Source organism: Neomonachus schauinslandi, chromosome 8 (assembly GCF_002201575.2).
Source record: "Neomonachus schauinslandi chromosome 8, ASM220157v2, whole genome shotgun sequence".
Lineage (NCBI taxonomy): Eukaryota > Metazoa > Chordata > Mammalia > Carnivora > Phocidae > Neomonachus > Neomonachus schauinslandi.
The window spans coordinates 36,461,176-36,477,380 of NC_058410.1; the positions used below are offsets into that span (position 1 = coordinate 36,461,176).

The 16,205-nt window shown below is 36.5% G+C and overlaps 1 protein-coding gene and 1 pseudogene across 1 annotated transcript in view; one reads left to right on the forward strand and one right to left on the reverse strand.

Annotated features, from left to right (window-relative positions):
• Positions 1-16,205, reverse strand: part of RSPO3 (R-spondin 3) — an 86,535-nt gene that overhangs the window by 42,381 nt on the left and 27,949 nt on the right. Inside the window, exons 2-4 of the mRNA XM_021693499.1 lie at positions 11,606-11,797; positions 9,911-10,057; positions 4,483-4,680 (exon numbers count right to left, since the gene is read on the reverse strand). Coding sequence (XP_021549174.1) covers positions 4,483-4,680; positions 9,911-10,057; positions 11,606-11,797 — 537 coding nt within the window. The remainder of the gene's footprint in view (positions 1-4,482; positions 4,681-9,910; positions 10,058-11,605; positions 11,798-16,205) is intronic.
• Positions 7,780-7,896, forward strand: LOC123325654 (annotated as a pseudogene).

The following is a 16,205-nucleotide window of genomic DNA, read 5'->3' on the forward strand; positions in this document are numbered from 1 at the left end:
ATGATGATTCATTAGCATTTTTTTAGCAATGAAGTAAGTATTTTAAAATTAAGGTATGTACATTATTTTTTCAGACATAATGCTGTTGCACACTTAATAGTCTACAGTATAGTGTAAACATAACTTGTACATGTCTGGGAAACCAAAAAATTAATTTGACTCATTTTATTGCAATATTTGCTTTATTATGGAGGTCTGGAACCAAACCCACAGTATCTCTGAGATATGCCTGTCTTTATATTCTTTTTTTTTTTTTAAGATTTTATTTATTTATTTGAGAGAGAGAATGAGATAGAGAGAGAGCATGAGAGGGGGGAGGGTCAGAAGGAGAAGCAGACTCCCTGCTGAGCAGGGAGCCTGATGCGGGACTCGATCCCGGGACTCCAGGATCATGACCTGAGCCGAAGGCAGTCGCTTAACCAACTGAGCCACCCAGGCGCCCGCCTGTCTTTATATTCTAATGGTTCCTTTTCTCTTTCTGCTTGGAGGGATGCTGTTTCTTCTTTAATCAAGAAAGTAGACCCTGCCCCATTTCTTCCATGACTCTGCTCTTCTTTCTCTTTTCTATCCCAAGATCATGCACTACATGTAATTAATTAGTATCTTCTTAATGCAATTGCTAAAGAACAAAATTTCTTTCATTCTTTGTGAAATTCCTCAAAACCCAGTATCTATAGGAAATTCTCTTCAGTTAAAGAAATGTACAAATGAATGAGAAATATGTTTAGTGGTCCTCCTTTCTCTGACACCTCCATACCTCTACACACATAGTATCACCCTTTTGCATCAAATACAGGCACATATATATTTCCTTGTCCCGTTTCACATCCCTTTATCTAAGATGGTGAGGTCCAGTATATCAAAAGAGTCAATAAATATAAGCTGACAATTGTTGAACATGCATTTTTTTCTCCTTGTTTACTTCCATTTCAACATTGTTTTAATGCACATGTGAGACTACTCTATATGTTAGCCTTACACTCTCTTAAAATATATGTTATATACTGGACATTTCAGATACATAGTTCCACTGAGATAGACTCAAGTTAGAAAATATTGCAATGGTACTAATTTCTTATTAAAGCTGGTAATTGAGGGAGTAGTTAAGACTGATTAAAAGGTAAGGGAAAAAATTCTAGAAGATGCAAACAAATAGTACATCAGATAAAAATTTAGGGGGCTACAAAAATTACATATATATCCTCATATTCATTTACTGTATTCTAAACATGAGAAGGATGTTAGAAAAAGTGTGTGTATAAGATTTTGCAACCAATTTTTCAACATATATATTAAAATACATCTCACAACTTGAAGAATTCATTCTGTTACTAAAAGCTACTTCCTTCAATTCAGCTTCTTCTTTGTGTACATTTTGGAAAGTCATTTCTGGATCTTATCATTCTTCCCTAGAGACCCTGCTTTTGGCAATTACAACTCAGCAGAAAAAAATCCTGAACACATGCTCCATACCTTTTCCAAATATGAGTTATCTACCTCTGTCTACTGTGAGCCTCTTAGACAGGGATGATATACTAAAGTTTAAATTCAAGATTTTCAGGCTAAATTTTATTTTAAAAACTTAATCTTTTAGCTTACTCATCTAGAAATGCTGAAACAATGAACCTAAAAGATTTTATTTTATTATAAGCATTTAGGAGCAACTTGGGTAACAGCTATTCTAGTGGTAGGAAAAATCAAGCCTTTATCACTTTATTGTATTATCTTCATATATCTTAATAAATATTTATAATATATATCTCAGAATCTAAATGAGAAGACTCCAAGTAACATTATTATTTTCATGTGATGTTTGATATGGTGGCCTGTCCAGAGTTCATTATTACTTTTCTGTTTGGTTTCTTTGTGTTCAGATAGAAAGTTTGGTAAGTTATCATCAAGAGAAGTTAAGAAAAATATCAAGTTAGAGAAGTAAGAAATGAAGGGAGAAGTGGTTTCCCTCTTATGTTAAATTTCTGGGCCACTTGAGAAAAATTTTTTGAGACATATACAAAGATGAATAAAGATTAAACAAAAGTGGAACTAAATCTGGGATTATAAATGTGATCTACCTAAATTTTTCTAGTTGGATGAAGTTCTCTTAGTAAATGTAAAATGTCACTGTATCCTATTCAGAGAGAAAGAAAAAAAAAGACCAGAAGAAACTTTTAAGTCAAGCTTATGTCACAGGTTATTATTTTAAACTTCTTGTGGCATTATTTATCTTATCTATAGCTGGTTTTAAAAACTGACATTTTCAATGTTACTATTTAAGTCAAGTCCTAGCAAAATATATTAGAAGACCACATTCTCAAATGAAAAACTAGTATCATAATTTAATTTTTCTATTGGATAAGGTTTTCTTCACTTACATTTTTAAAGTCAAGTATACTGAATGCTGATTAGTAATGTAGAATCTTTGTGAAAGAATAATATGAACAAGGACCACCTGTAAGTCATTAAATTTCAAGAAAATGTAGCAAATATAAGTAAATGTACAGCTATGGGAGTTTACCAACAAGTCGAGTGATGAAATATTGGATTTCCAAATCCAACTTTTAAAAGTTAAGATGTTTTAAATTAATTGGTAACGAATGCCAGAAAGACCTTTTTCACTAGCCAACTTTCATTCCTTAAACCTAATTTTAATCAAAACCTCTTACAAATTTACAAAAGCTTGAAGTTCCCTTTAAAATCATCCATGTCTTCAAAATTTTTATCACATTAACTGTTTGATTACTAATAGCAGCAGTAGGCTGGATACATTCTGATAATGGCCAATTCTTTTGGTATAGTGAAAGATATTTTGCAAAGTACCAGTGACCCAAGTTCTTTCTTAAATGATCAATGTTCGAGTTTGCACAACACTCTCCTCTCTGTTCCCACTGAATTTTGTTCATGTATCTATAATCTTCCTTTTGTATATGATATTGTGATCGTCTATTTAAAAATCTCAACCCTCCACTGGACCCTGATTATGCCTTCAGGATAGGGAGAGTACCCTATTCAGTTATGAATCCCCAAGACTTAGCACTGTGTGTGGCCACAAAGTAAAAATTCAATAAAACCATGTTGAATGAATGAATGAATGAATGAATGAATGAATGAATGAAATAAAGCAAAGGAAGTTCAACTACAGAGGCAGCCAAACTCCTTTCAAGCTGCAATTCATTGAGAGGATCATTTATTGGCTCAAGAGAACTACCAATAGGTACATAAAGCTACATAACTATCTTTGTAGGTAGTGGAATGAAGGACATTAGTGAGAAAGATGGAAGATTATATTTTAAAGGACCACAGCTGCAGATCTTCTAAATTGAAGCTTAATTACCCTAAAACATTATATTAAATGGTATATTTCTTCTTGGCAATCAAAAGACTTCAGAACAAGCTCTAACACAGAGTTATTATTATTTTTTTAAGATTTTACTTATTTGAGAGACAGAGAGAGCACAAGCAGGGGGAGCAGCAGAGGGAGAGGGAGAAGCAGGCTTCCCACGGAGCAGGGAGCCTGATGCGGGGCTCGATCCCAGGACCCCAGGATTATGACCTGAGCCGAATGCAGATGCTTAACTGACTGAGCCACCCAGGTGCCCCTCTAACACAGTTATTTACTATTGATCTAATAGGTTCTATAATCTGGTTTATAAAGTTAGTGTAACATGAAAATAATCTGGGGATCAAATGTCATTAATGCTTGTATTATATATGTAAAATATAGCCTTGGTGATTTATTTCAAATGTAAAGTCAGAATTAGAAACATATATTGGGGCGCCTGGGTGACTCAGTCAGTTAAGTGTCCAACTCTTGGTTTCAGCTCAGGTCATGATCTCGTGGTGATGGGATCAAGCCCTGCATTGGGCTCTGTGCTCAGCAGGGAGTCTGCTTCAGATTCTCTCCCCCTCTCCCTCCCACTAACTCTCTCTCTCAAATAAATAAGTACATCTATAAAAAAATACTGTAGAAACATATATCCATTTAAATATTTTTAAAAATGCTATGTAACCTTTAAAATATCTTTAGCTACAAAAGCTTACAAACGAATTGTACTACTTAGATTTGTAGGCAGTGGAAAAAAGAAGTAAGTTTATGGCTGGTGTCTCTTCACTATGGTCTTGTACCAAATGGTATGAGATCTTGCGTTTATGAAGCTTCTCAAAAGTTTTTTAGGTACTAAGAAGGATGATAAGAAAGATAATGACCCAAAAGACAAATATAGGCCTAAAAATCTATAACGCATCCCTTTTCATCATGATCTAATTAACACACATCTACAGTAGTTTATAGTTTTGATATCAGACTCTATTTTTAAAAATTGCACATCTATATTCTGTAATTTACAGCCAACATATGCTTTGGTTGGTATACATTTTGGGGTTTTAGACACAAGCAATAGCATTAAATGTTTCCTAAGAAATAAGTGAAATTTGCTTCAAATTCTGAGACTTCAAATAAGTACATTTTGCTAGTAATGATTGTACCTCGTTCTCCTTTCTGACACTTCTTTCTTTGCACTGTACACTTTCTTGTCTCGGTGGTGGGGGGACACAGGTTACCCTTTGCTGATGGATGCTGTGTTATCTCTCGGACCCGTGTTTCAGTCCCTCTTTTGAAACCACATGTTTTTCCTTTCTTCATGCATGGACTCCAAGGACTCCATTCACTTGCCTCACAGTGCACTGAAACAGAACAGCAGAAGCAGGCTCAGCGGGCTCAAAGATATTTTCACAATTGTTCAATAAACAAAAAGGTTTGCTTCTATGAATACTTGCTCAAATTCTGAGAAATCCTGTAGAACAAACTTGGGCAAGATGACTTAAAGAAAATGAAGAGAAAGGGAAAGGCAGGAATATAATGTTTTCATGTTTTTAGTGCTCATAATGTCAGGTAAACTCATCCTTGCATTAGGTTTACTTTTCACTGTAGATTTATAAACCCAGGCACTAATATAATTACTCACAATTGACCAATGTTTCATAATTCCTAGAGCACTGCTACAGTTATTGATTGATCCTGACCATAACTTGATAGACTAGTCATTATTATGTGCTACAGATCTGCTTCTCAATCTTCAGTGTGCAACAGAATCACCTGGAGGTCTTGCTGAGGCAGACTGCTGGATCCCACCCCTAGAGTTTCTGATTCAGTTGTCTGGGATGGGGCCTGAGAATTTTCATTTCTAACAATACATGTGGTGCTGATTTGCAGGTCCAAAGAACACACTTTGAGAACTTCAGTGCTAGAGAATGGTTAAGCAAAAAAGGCATCCAGGTTGTTGGCCTGGATTCACTGTCTTTCATGTGCAGTTGAATACTTAAATATTATCATTTATTAACAGGTATGGTTCAGGCATAGCAGCATCTATTTTAAGTGGATTCTGGGTCAATTTCAGCTGATAAACTGCTTCTAGAATTAACTTGAAGGAGTGATTTCTAAGATGAATGGATTAATTTTTCTAAAGCTTCTGTAGATTTTTTCCCCCTTTTTCTGTATGTTTTAATCTCTCCTTTTCAATCATGGCTTTCCAGAGTCTTGTAACAGATTTCTGCACTTCTTCTTCTTCTTTTTTTAAAATATTTTATTTATTTATTTGACAGAGAGAGACACAGTGAAAGAGGGAACACAAGCAAGGGGAGTGGGAGAAGGAGAAACAGGCTTCCCACTGAGCAGGGAGCCCGATCCCAGGACCCAGGACGACTGAGCCACCCAGGCGCCCCAGATTTCTGCACTTCTAACAAAAATAAGTATCTGCAAGATACTATCATTCTATTTATGTTCATACAACTTCCTAATTTGCAATAACTGAAACAGCTTTAGATGATATAGGATTCTTTCCACAAAACATGTTTCCATTAACTTTTCTTGCTGCCTTCTGATTTAAAGGGTCCTTATTTTAGAGCAGAATTCTGTCTTTCATGCAACCCCAAAAAATATAACCTAAATGTTTTAGAAACTTAAATTCTTTTGCCTTACATTTTTTCACATGCTTTTATAGTTGCCATCAGGTATCTGAAGGTAGCACAGAGTTAAATGTAAATGACTAAATAAGTGAATTTAAGTTTCTGTGAACTTAAATGAACTTTACTGAACCACTCTTAAGCTAGTTTTCATGTTCAGTTATAACATAATGATTTTAGTCAAAGAATAGAGCAATAGGGGCGCCTGGGTGGCTCAGTCAGTTAAGCGTCTGCCTTTGGCTCAGGTCCATGATCCCAGAGTCCTGGGATCAAGCCCCACATCGGGCTCCCTGCTCAGAGGGGAGTCTGCTTCTCTCTCTGCCCCTCACCCTGCTCTCATGCTCTCTCTCACACTCTCTCTCTCAAATAAATAAATAAAATCTTTTTTTAAAAAAGAATAGAGCAACAAAGTCACTTAATGATATTATATCTTTTACCAATTAAGGACATATCTACCAACCTGATATTAATGATGCAAAAGCAGTGGATTTTTAGCACAAACAAATAAAACCACCTCCAAGAGAGCAAATGGAAAAATAAAAATCAAAGTTTGTGAGCTGTCACTTTGTCTAGTATTCATTTATTGCCAGAACCAAGAGGACTAAATTAGAAAAAAAAAATTACATGATGTGAAAATGACCCGAGTATTAGTGCTTTTTCACAATTGCAAAGGTGGTCTAGGCAAATGCGTATTTAGACTTCAGAAAAAAAGATTTTTAAAATTATAGGTAGGAATCCTTAGTCAGATGATAAATGGTTCTAAAAATGAAATTCCTTTTTTTTTTTTTTTTTAAGTAGGCTCCACAGTCAGCATGGAGCCCAACATGGGGCTTGAACTCACAACCCTGAGATCAAGACTTGGGCTATGATCAAGAGTTGGATGCTTAACTGACTGAGCCACCCAGGTGCCCCTAAAATAATGAAATTCTAATGACAGTCTTAGATAATTCCATTGAGGAAGAAGGAGGGAAAATATTCAAAACTTATGAGTTCAGATATTAAAAAGTTCTAATAAAAAGGGATAGTTAAAAAGCCTTGAGAGGAAGAGAATTTTTCCTAGAGAAATACCGTATTATGAATCTATAATATTAGTTTCTAAAAATATTTCTCGAAAATTGGAAACTTTGGAAAACATGTAAAGATAACAAAAAGGGTTATTTAAGTTACATTCGGATCATTAAATGAATGGTACAGAACTGGGACATCATTGGTTAAGAGGTAATTAAAAAAAAATTACTCATTTTCTCTATTTCTTCTATTTTGTGTATTAAAAACAATATTAACACTGGAACTCTTTAACTACTCACTAATGAAGCAAGGGTCTCAAAAAAGTCATTAGCCTCCTGTCCCCGGAAGTGGTCACACTGTGGTAGTCTGGAATGCTCTAAGAGGGATTCTTGAATTGGGAGAAAAGCTGAACTGGATGTTTCACCAATAATGACCTTACAACACCATTACTCGTTTATCCTCATTTTTGTTGACCAGTTGCATGGTTCCACTGAGAACATAACAAGGTCACATTCCTGTTTACTCACTGTTTAAAGTTGGATATCTCCTTCTGTGAATACTTGAGTAAGGCCAACTCTCCAAGAGAAGAATAAGGATGACACAAAGACAGTGCAGAAAGGAAGCAAATATCTAGAGCATGAAGTAGAAGAACTATATTCTCCTATAAAATTGGGTTCAATGGACAATTTATGCCAAATTTGACAACAAACCATGAGGAGTGGATACGTTGAGATGTAAATCTTTCACCCTAGCTCTATATCAGAGTGGCATTTTCCCTGTTTATGAACCTTCCTCTTAATAATAATCTGGGTAATCACTTCTCAGCCTTTTGGCTAAGATCAAGTGTAGTATCTGTTCTTATCAGTTTAATCATAATCTGGGTAAGAAACAGGTCACACAATGTAGATTTCACAAAGGGAGGGACACATTCTTCAATATCTTCGGTGAGCACCAGAGAGCTAGAGTCAAGATACTAATAATAGCACTGACAATAACTCATACTGTGTCCTTGGAATCATTATTTCAAGTTCTTGGTCCTAGTTTCATATCTGTTAAAGGAATAAGCTTTAATGTTCCTTTGTGATAAGCAAGCAGGTCATCATTTCTCGTGAAATTCTGGGGCAAGCCCAGTCATGGCCTACCTACTGCTTGTTGGCTAGATGGCACATGATGGGAGGCATCCCTATGGCAAGCAACAAGAGATAGCTCTGAACAAAAGTTGTGGATTTGCGCTATTATCGGGTCCTAGGTCATTTATACCTAACTGTTCAATGAGCCAGATTCACTAAATAGCTTTTAGATTGCTAACCCCTATTCTTAAACATATAAATTTCTTAAATTTAATTGTGTTAAATAGTTTTTGTCTAAATAGTAATATAAAATACCAGTCAGCTTTACTAGTTAATCTAACAATGCCAGGTGCTAAATGCTCTCTATGATAGAAAAACATTAATACATTTAAGATAAACAGCCTTTCAAGGACTGAATGCTACACTTTCAACAACTAAGAAAATCTAAACATGCTCCCCTTTTCTTGGGTAGAGAAATACCACAAACTTTTTGCAACTTATCCGAATTTCTGTCTTTGAATACTACACAGAACTGTTTCCTATTTCTTCCACAGTTTGGAACTTATTACCTTTAATCATCAGCCCTCAGGACTTAAAAAGAGATGAACTTGAAGTGCTTTCTCATGTACGTTAAACTCTATTTCTAAGTTGTTTCTCTGCGTCTTTATTGACTAGAGGAAAAAAAAAAAGACTAAACCAAAATGGACCATGAACTGTTTCATGCTTGCTGTTTTCCAGATGCTTCTGAAATTATCTTTAAAATATCATCTATTCGTTTCGTTCTCCTACAAAGTTTGTTTAAAATAAGTGTTTCTTGTGGACCTGAAACAGTTAAACCACCACTTTAGAGTATTACTCGAGCACTTTTGATTCTAATGGATCTATCTGCGGGGACCCCAGGGGAGTCCTGGAGACGATCTTGTACTGAATCAGGAGGACATTTGTGTGCCAATATCATTGCAGCATCAAAGGTTCTTGTAGCTCTTGCCCAGGGGATTCTGAGATTTAGTATGCTGTTTTCCTATTTGGTTTAGCATCTGCTCCCCAACTGTTCATCAAACTCATAGCTGTAGTAGCTGTGCAACATTTAAAAGAGGGAAAATAGAGCCTGACAGTGATCTGTTATTTAGACAAACAACTGGTCTGAGGGACCTCCCCTCCAGAAAATTCAGCCTGCATTTAATCAGACCCTGTGACTTGTGTCCTTCTGTCAGTTTGAGTGAGTCCCAAATCCTCTCCTTGTTTCTAAATACCTGTGCAAGCAGGACATTTCAGCAAAGCAGTGCAAGAGAAAAAAGTCAGATTTTTAACTATATGAGGTCCAGTTCTGTAGATCTTTGGCTCATCTACTGAGTGTCAATGGGCTATATCCAGAGAATGCTTTCTCCCCTTGGAAAACAACATCGCTCACTGCTTGACATTAGACCTAGGTGTTTTGTGAAACTCTTGTCCTAATGTGGAAATTTATTTTAAGACCAAATATATACGTGTGTGTGTGTGTGTGTGTATATATATATATATCTCATATAATACATATGCAAGTATGTCTATAATAAATTACTGTAAGTAGAACTTCACTGTATCATAATGATACAAAATAAATATTTAACGATCAGAATAGCTGAAACAGTTACCAGCAGTCTCTAAGAAATAATGGAGCACCCATGGTGTGTAAATTGTATTGTGATACATGCTGGGTAAGGCTGTGGGAACTCTGCTAAGATGGTATCTTTGTAAGGAAGGATGAAGAAAGCGTCTTGGAAATAGTCCCTCAGGTAGTTGTGAAATAGGACTTTAAGCAGCACTTCCATGGAGACTGAAATTATCATCTGAGGTGTTTCTCTTCCCCTGTAAATCTTAGAGATCCTTCTCACCAATACTGACGCACTCCATGGTATGGTTGTTGGCTTCCAACCCTTCTGGGCAATTGTCAAGGCACTTTCCAAGGTGTAAGTAAAATCCACTTTTACACTTTGTGCAGAAATTTTTGTTGAAACAGGTATCACAGTCAGTTTTGCATTCTGAAAGAGAAAAAAGGAAAGAAATACGCTTTCATTATCTTCACTTACCTATTGCTGGTCCAGGTCTGTATGCTTACATCACAGGTACATGTGACTTTGGTGTCAAACACATTTAGGATTCAAAATTAATTTGCCAGACTGAATTACGGATTCCTTCACAGTCATTTAGTTGATGTACATCAGCCATTGATTTCAAAATTATTGTACTGATAGCCCTATGAAAAGTTTTTGGCAATATGTCTACTGCCAAAAATATTTATAAGAGCAAGTATCTATTTATATTAAATGACAGCAAAAAGTTTTTCATCAGAGCTTTAATGAAATATACTAGATATTGCTTTTCGGCTGTTTTGGGAGTCTATTCGTTCATTCAACAAATATCTGATTGTCCACTATGTGCCTAGTACTATTCTAGAGATTGCTTGACAGCAGTGCATACAAGAGATAAGGACTTCACAGAGCTTACATTTTAGGAGGGGCGACACAATAAACAATAACAACATTTGACCCTTACATGGTGATTACTATAAGTCAGATACTGCTGCAAGTATTTTATAATATTAAGCCACTTAAGAGGTTTAAGTTGTGGAGGTTATTGTGAGGACAATCACCCAGGGAGGTAGCCCCTATTATAACGTCCATTTTACAGATAAGGAAACTGAGGCTCAGAAAGATTATGTAACTAGCCCAGGACCATAGAGCAGAGTGGTTTTGGAAACCAAGCAGTCTAGTTCCAGAGTGATAAGTGCTCTGGAAAGAGTAATGACGACAATAAAAGGTAGGAGAAAGATATGGCAAATGACTGATAAGGGGAGAAGGTTGACTGTTGTGAGTAAGCTGGCCATGGAATGCCCCCGGAGGTGACATATGAACAGAATCTTGAATGAAAGAAAAGAGCCAACCAAGGAAAGATGCAGGCAAAGAGCTTTCCAAACTGGCAGAACAGTGAGTGTAGAACAGTAACTGCAAAGGCCTTGAGGTGGGAAGATCTTGCAAGAAGCCCGGTGAGGTCAGCGCAAAATGGCTGCAGTTCAGTCACAGGAGAGAAGTTTGAGAGGAATTTAGATTCTGAAAGGTTACTGGGTCTACGGTGGGGAGAGCAGACTTCCAGGGTCCAGAGGAGAGGAGATATGAGAGTGTTTTCAACATTTATTTCCAACAGATAGATAAATGTTTCATTTGCTATACTAGAATCCTTCTTGAAGCAAAAGTAGCTGAATTTATTCTTTAAGTCATTAAATACTTGGATGCTGTGATAGTAATGGGAACTCAGCTTAGAGTACTTTTCTATAGGTTCCATGAGGAATAACCAGGTTCCCAGTTTTTGCTTTTACAATGAAAAACAGCAAGAACACAAAACTCGAGTGCTTTTTATAAGAGGTGAAAAGTTTCCTGCTCTGAGAGTTAAGTCCAAGTATGGTTTAGCCTAATTATCAGGTAAATATCATTATTTCCTTAACGCTGAATATCACAAATATGCTAGAGGCCAGTTCAAATCTGGAAAGACCCCAAGGATGAGATAAAAACATAATGCCATGTAGCACTTACTTGTACACTTATTTATATCTGGATATCGAGTTCCATAATATCCACTTGGACATGAAGAGAGACACACTCCAATCTGCTTCATGCCAATTCTTTCCAGAACAAAAAATAGTCTGGGCTTACATGACAAACATCCATTGTAATCTGAACACGTTGCACAGCCTCCTTGGCAGCCTTGACTGACGTTAGGATGCACTGAAGGGACAAATGCAGAAAGACAAAAACAAATGTTAAATTATAAATATAGAAATCCAATGACATTCTCTAGGCAGGAGATACACTTCGTTTCATTAGCTTTCAGTTGGTGGCAATGGGTTAATGAGTTGGGATTTTCCCCTCTCTTTTCTGTAATCTAGTGTTTCCCTTTAATACATACATACATTGTTTTTAATTTAATTAGAATTTGGGAATTTGGAAACTAAGAATATACTGCCTCAAACTATTTATAGATCACACACACACACACACACACAGTGAAAATATTCTCATTGAACTAGAACCCTGGAAGATTGGAGACTGGGTAATTTTGCACTGAAATCAGTGCACATTAGTTTGCTTGTCATTTATGTGATGGATGAAAAGCATGCATCTAATTTCTTCAAGCAAGGATGACAACATAGACGAAAACTTAACTTGAGTAAGGACACTTCCTTTTAGGATATCTTTTTTCAACTGTGGTCTATTAGAGAACACAGTTTTACTTTTTGCTCCAATGTAAATTGATTCTGAAATTATGTAGTTCCTTGGAACCCTCCCATGCTTTCTTAAAATATTTCCTCTCACATGAGTTTTATATTTATCAGTTCAAATTGATACAATGATGAAAATGTGATATTTATCTTACTAGTATTTCCACATGATCATATGTGGTTGTTTATATTACTAATTATAATTTATGATATTTATAATGTTCAACATTCTATCTTTGGGGAGAAAATTCTTATAGTTCTTTTGTCTTCATCTTCCATCTACTCAAGTGAAATATTTGTTTGGTGAGGACATGACACTAAAGACTATTGCTATACATATTCATGTGTGTGATGAGCTTGTTCATTAGCAAGTCTGCATAAATATAAACAAATATGTGGAAGATTCATGTTTACTTAAGATCTTCACAACTTTAAATCTTCTTATGACTATTAACTGGTCATCAACACATACATTTGAGCTGAGGGGAAACTGCTGACTGATGTACATCTCTCACATATCTGGTATTTGGGATAATTTCTTCTCCTTGTGTATTCTGTGTTCAAATACAATATAAGTAGCTTTATTGTCCTTCTAGGAATCCAGAAGGGAAAAACTGTGACCATTATGAGAAACAAAGGTTGATGCACAGGAGTGCAAAGGCATCTCTGTGTATTCTGACTTCTTTTGTAGGTGGTGGTGGGGGTGGGTTGGGCTCTGATGGGCCTTGACATTGTCAGGTCTGACTTCAGAATGATGTTTGGTTCTTGCTAAGTTCTTTACCACAAAAAAAATCCCACCAGGCTTAGTTAGAAAGGGGTACCCATAAGCCCAATCAGCCTTACCACAGGGGTGCAAGGGTTAGCTACAGAGAGGTCATTTGGCTGATCAGCATCCTCTTCCTAGAGGAAACCATCCCTGAATCAGCCACAGGAACCACAAGCAGCTCATTCTCATTCCAGGACGTTTTGTAAATAAACTGAGGAAATGTGTGGGGGAAGGGAAGTCTGCTTTTCCTGTACATACTCCTCTATGGGGTGGGGCGGACATATAAAGTGGCACAGGAGGTTTAGACATTATAGGACCTAGGGGACTTGTAAGTGAAAACTGTTTTCCAAGTAACAGGATCATTTTTCATGCCAGTAAGTCAGCATTGGAGACTTACAGAAAATGTGTACATATTTTATGTAGGGAAAGACCCTAAAAAGAAAAGAGATGAAGAGAGCTTCCTGTGCTCAGAAGCTAGTTTGGTCCATTTTAAGATACGAGAGCTATAGGTAAAAACCTGTGAAAACTTCTCATAAGAAGTGCCTATAGAGAAGTGGACCTCACTTTGAAAGAAAATCACTCCAAGCCCAGGGCAGGAAGGGACTCTGAGTTTGAATGAAGATGGGTTTGACTGGTCCACAACAGCCTATCTCTATCTCTGAAATGCAGCTGCTCAAAGGAAACACAATTGTAATTTCAAGCACCTTGAAACTTTTGTCAATTACAATATAACTTGAAATCAGCTATGAAAATAAGCATGACTTATATGCGCAAAGCCTCAGAAACTGATAAAACTTAAAATACATTTCATTTAAAATTTTAGATTTTGGATGTTTGGAAACTTTTCCAGGAAAAGGCCCCATAAAAAGTCCCATGGTTGGTAACAGTTCCCACCAAAATTATGAGATGTGCCGAAGTACCTTGCTCAATTCTTTCTTTAAAACTTTCACTGATGAAATCTAACACAATCAACTCATAACACGTTGTGCTATATTCTTGTTTGTTTTTTTCATGTTTTGCCTTTTTAGACAAAAGTTTTTGGCAAAGTAGATTTTTGAAAAAGTAAAGAAGACATAATTGTCCTAATTGGGAAGGAAAATTTCTGTTTGTGTTTTATTAGGAAGTTTTGAATATGGGCAGGCACAAATGGTGGCAAACTTTATTTCTTCAGGAAGGTTTCAGTGTTATGCTGTGGGAAGTGGGAAAAGTTGAGACTATGAAGCTCAGATTCTATGATTCTAAATTTTTTTCTTTTACAGTTGAGTAGTGATTGTTTCTTAAATGCTGTACAAGGGTCACTCAAATTATACAGTCAGTATTACACAAGTAGGTACAAATTTCCCAAACTTCATCTGAAGGCAAGTTTTTACTTTTTACATAGAAACCACAGAAAGCTTTGGTCTGGATTGACTGTAACAACTCTTTCAGCCTTAAAATCTTAGGATTCTAAAGTCAGAAAATTAAATTCTACTTTTTCACACTTCTTCTTTTCCATTCTAATAATAACTTCATTTTGAATTTCTGAATCATCTTTTTTTTCAAACGATGTTTTTGGACTATTATTTCATATGAGCAATGGAGGTGTTAATGGTGATGAGGTTTCATAGAATATCTAACCTAATCTTAGAAAACAAGTTGAACAAAACTAAAAGGCAACCTATAGAATGGGAGAAGATATTTGCAAATGATATATCAGATAAGGGGCTACTATCTAAGATCTATAAAGAACTTATCAAACTCAACACCCAAAAAACAAACAATCCAATCAAGAAATGGGCAGAAGACATGAACAGACATTTCTCCAAAGAAGACATACAAATGGCCAACAGCCACAAGAAAAATTGCTTCACATCACTTGGCATCAGGGAACTACAAATCAAAACCACAATGAGATACCACCTCACACCAGTCAGAATGGCTAAAACGAACAAGTCAGGAAACAACAAATGTTGGTGAGGGTGTGGAGAAAGGGGAACCCTCTTACACTGTTGGTGGGAATGCAAGCTGGTGCAGCCACTTTGGAAAATAGTATGGAGGTTCCTCAAGAAGTTAAAAATAGAGCTACCCTGGGGCACCTGGGTGGCTCAGTCGTTAAGCGTCTGCCTTCACCTCAGGTCATGATCCCAGGGTCCTGGGATCGAGCCCCACATTGGGCTCCCTGCTCGGTGGGAAGCCTGCTTCTCCCTCTCCCACTCCCCCTGCTTGTGTTCCCTCTCTTGCTGTGTCTCTCTCTGTCAAATAAATAAATAAAATCTTAAAAAAAAAAAGAGCTACCCTATGACCCAGCAATTGCTCTACTAGGTATTTACCCCAAAGATACAAATGTATTGATCTGAAGGGGCACCTGCACGCCAATGTTTATAGCAGCAATGTCCACAATAGCCAAACTGTGGAAAGAGCTGAGATGTCCATCGACAGATGAATGGATAAAGAAGAAGTGATGTATATATATACAATGGCATATTACTCGGTTATTAGAAAGGATGAATACTTACCATTTACATTGACATGAATGGAACTGGAGGGTATTATGCTGAGTGAAATAAGTCAATCAGAGAAAGACAATTATCATTTGGTTTCACACATATGTGGAATATAAGAGACAGTGCATAGGATCATAGAGGAAAGGAGGGAAACTGAATGGGAAGTCATCAAAGAGGGAGAGAAACCATAAGAGACTCTTAACTGGGTGATGGGCATTAAGGAGGGCACGTGATGTGATGGGCACTGGGTGTTATACACAACTGATGAATTACTGAAATCTACATCTGAAATTAATGATGTACTATATGTTGCTCAATTGAATTTAAATAAAAAAAAGAAAATGAGTTGAAGTTATCACTATGTAAGTGGCCATGGTGGGGCTAGAGGAGGGAACACCCCAATTATCCACATCAAGAAGGAGACTGGCATGAGTTCAGTGCAACTGATCCCATGGCTTGGGATCATTGATTTTGCAGATTTTATGAAATATCCAGGAAGTGATGCTTAATAGATGGAACTTAATATTGTAATGGTTGCCAGAGATGTAAATGAGAGTCTCTAGCTGTAGCTACTTAATTAGAGAAGACATCTTGAAAGGGGAATTGAAGAATGCCAGAAGAAGGAAACATAGTCCAAAATAAGGGACATTTGGTAAGAGAAAAAG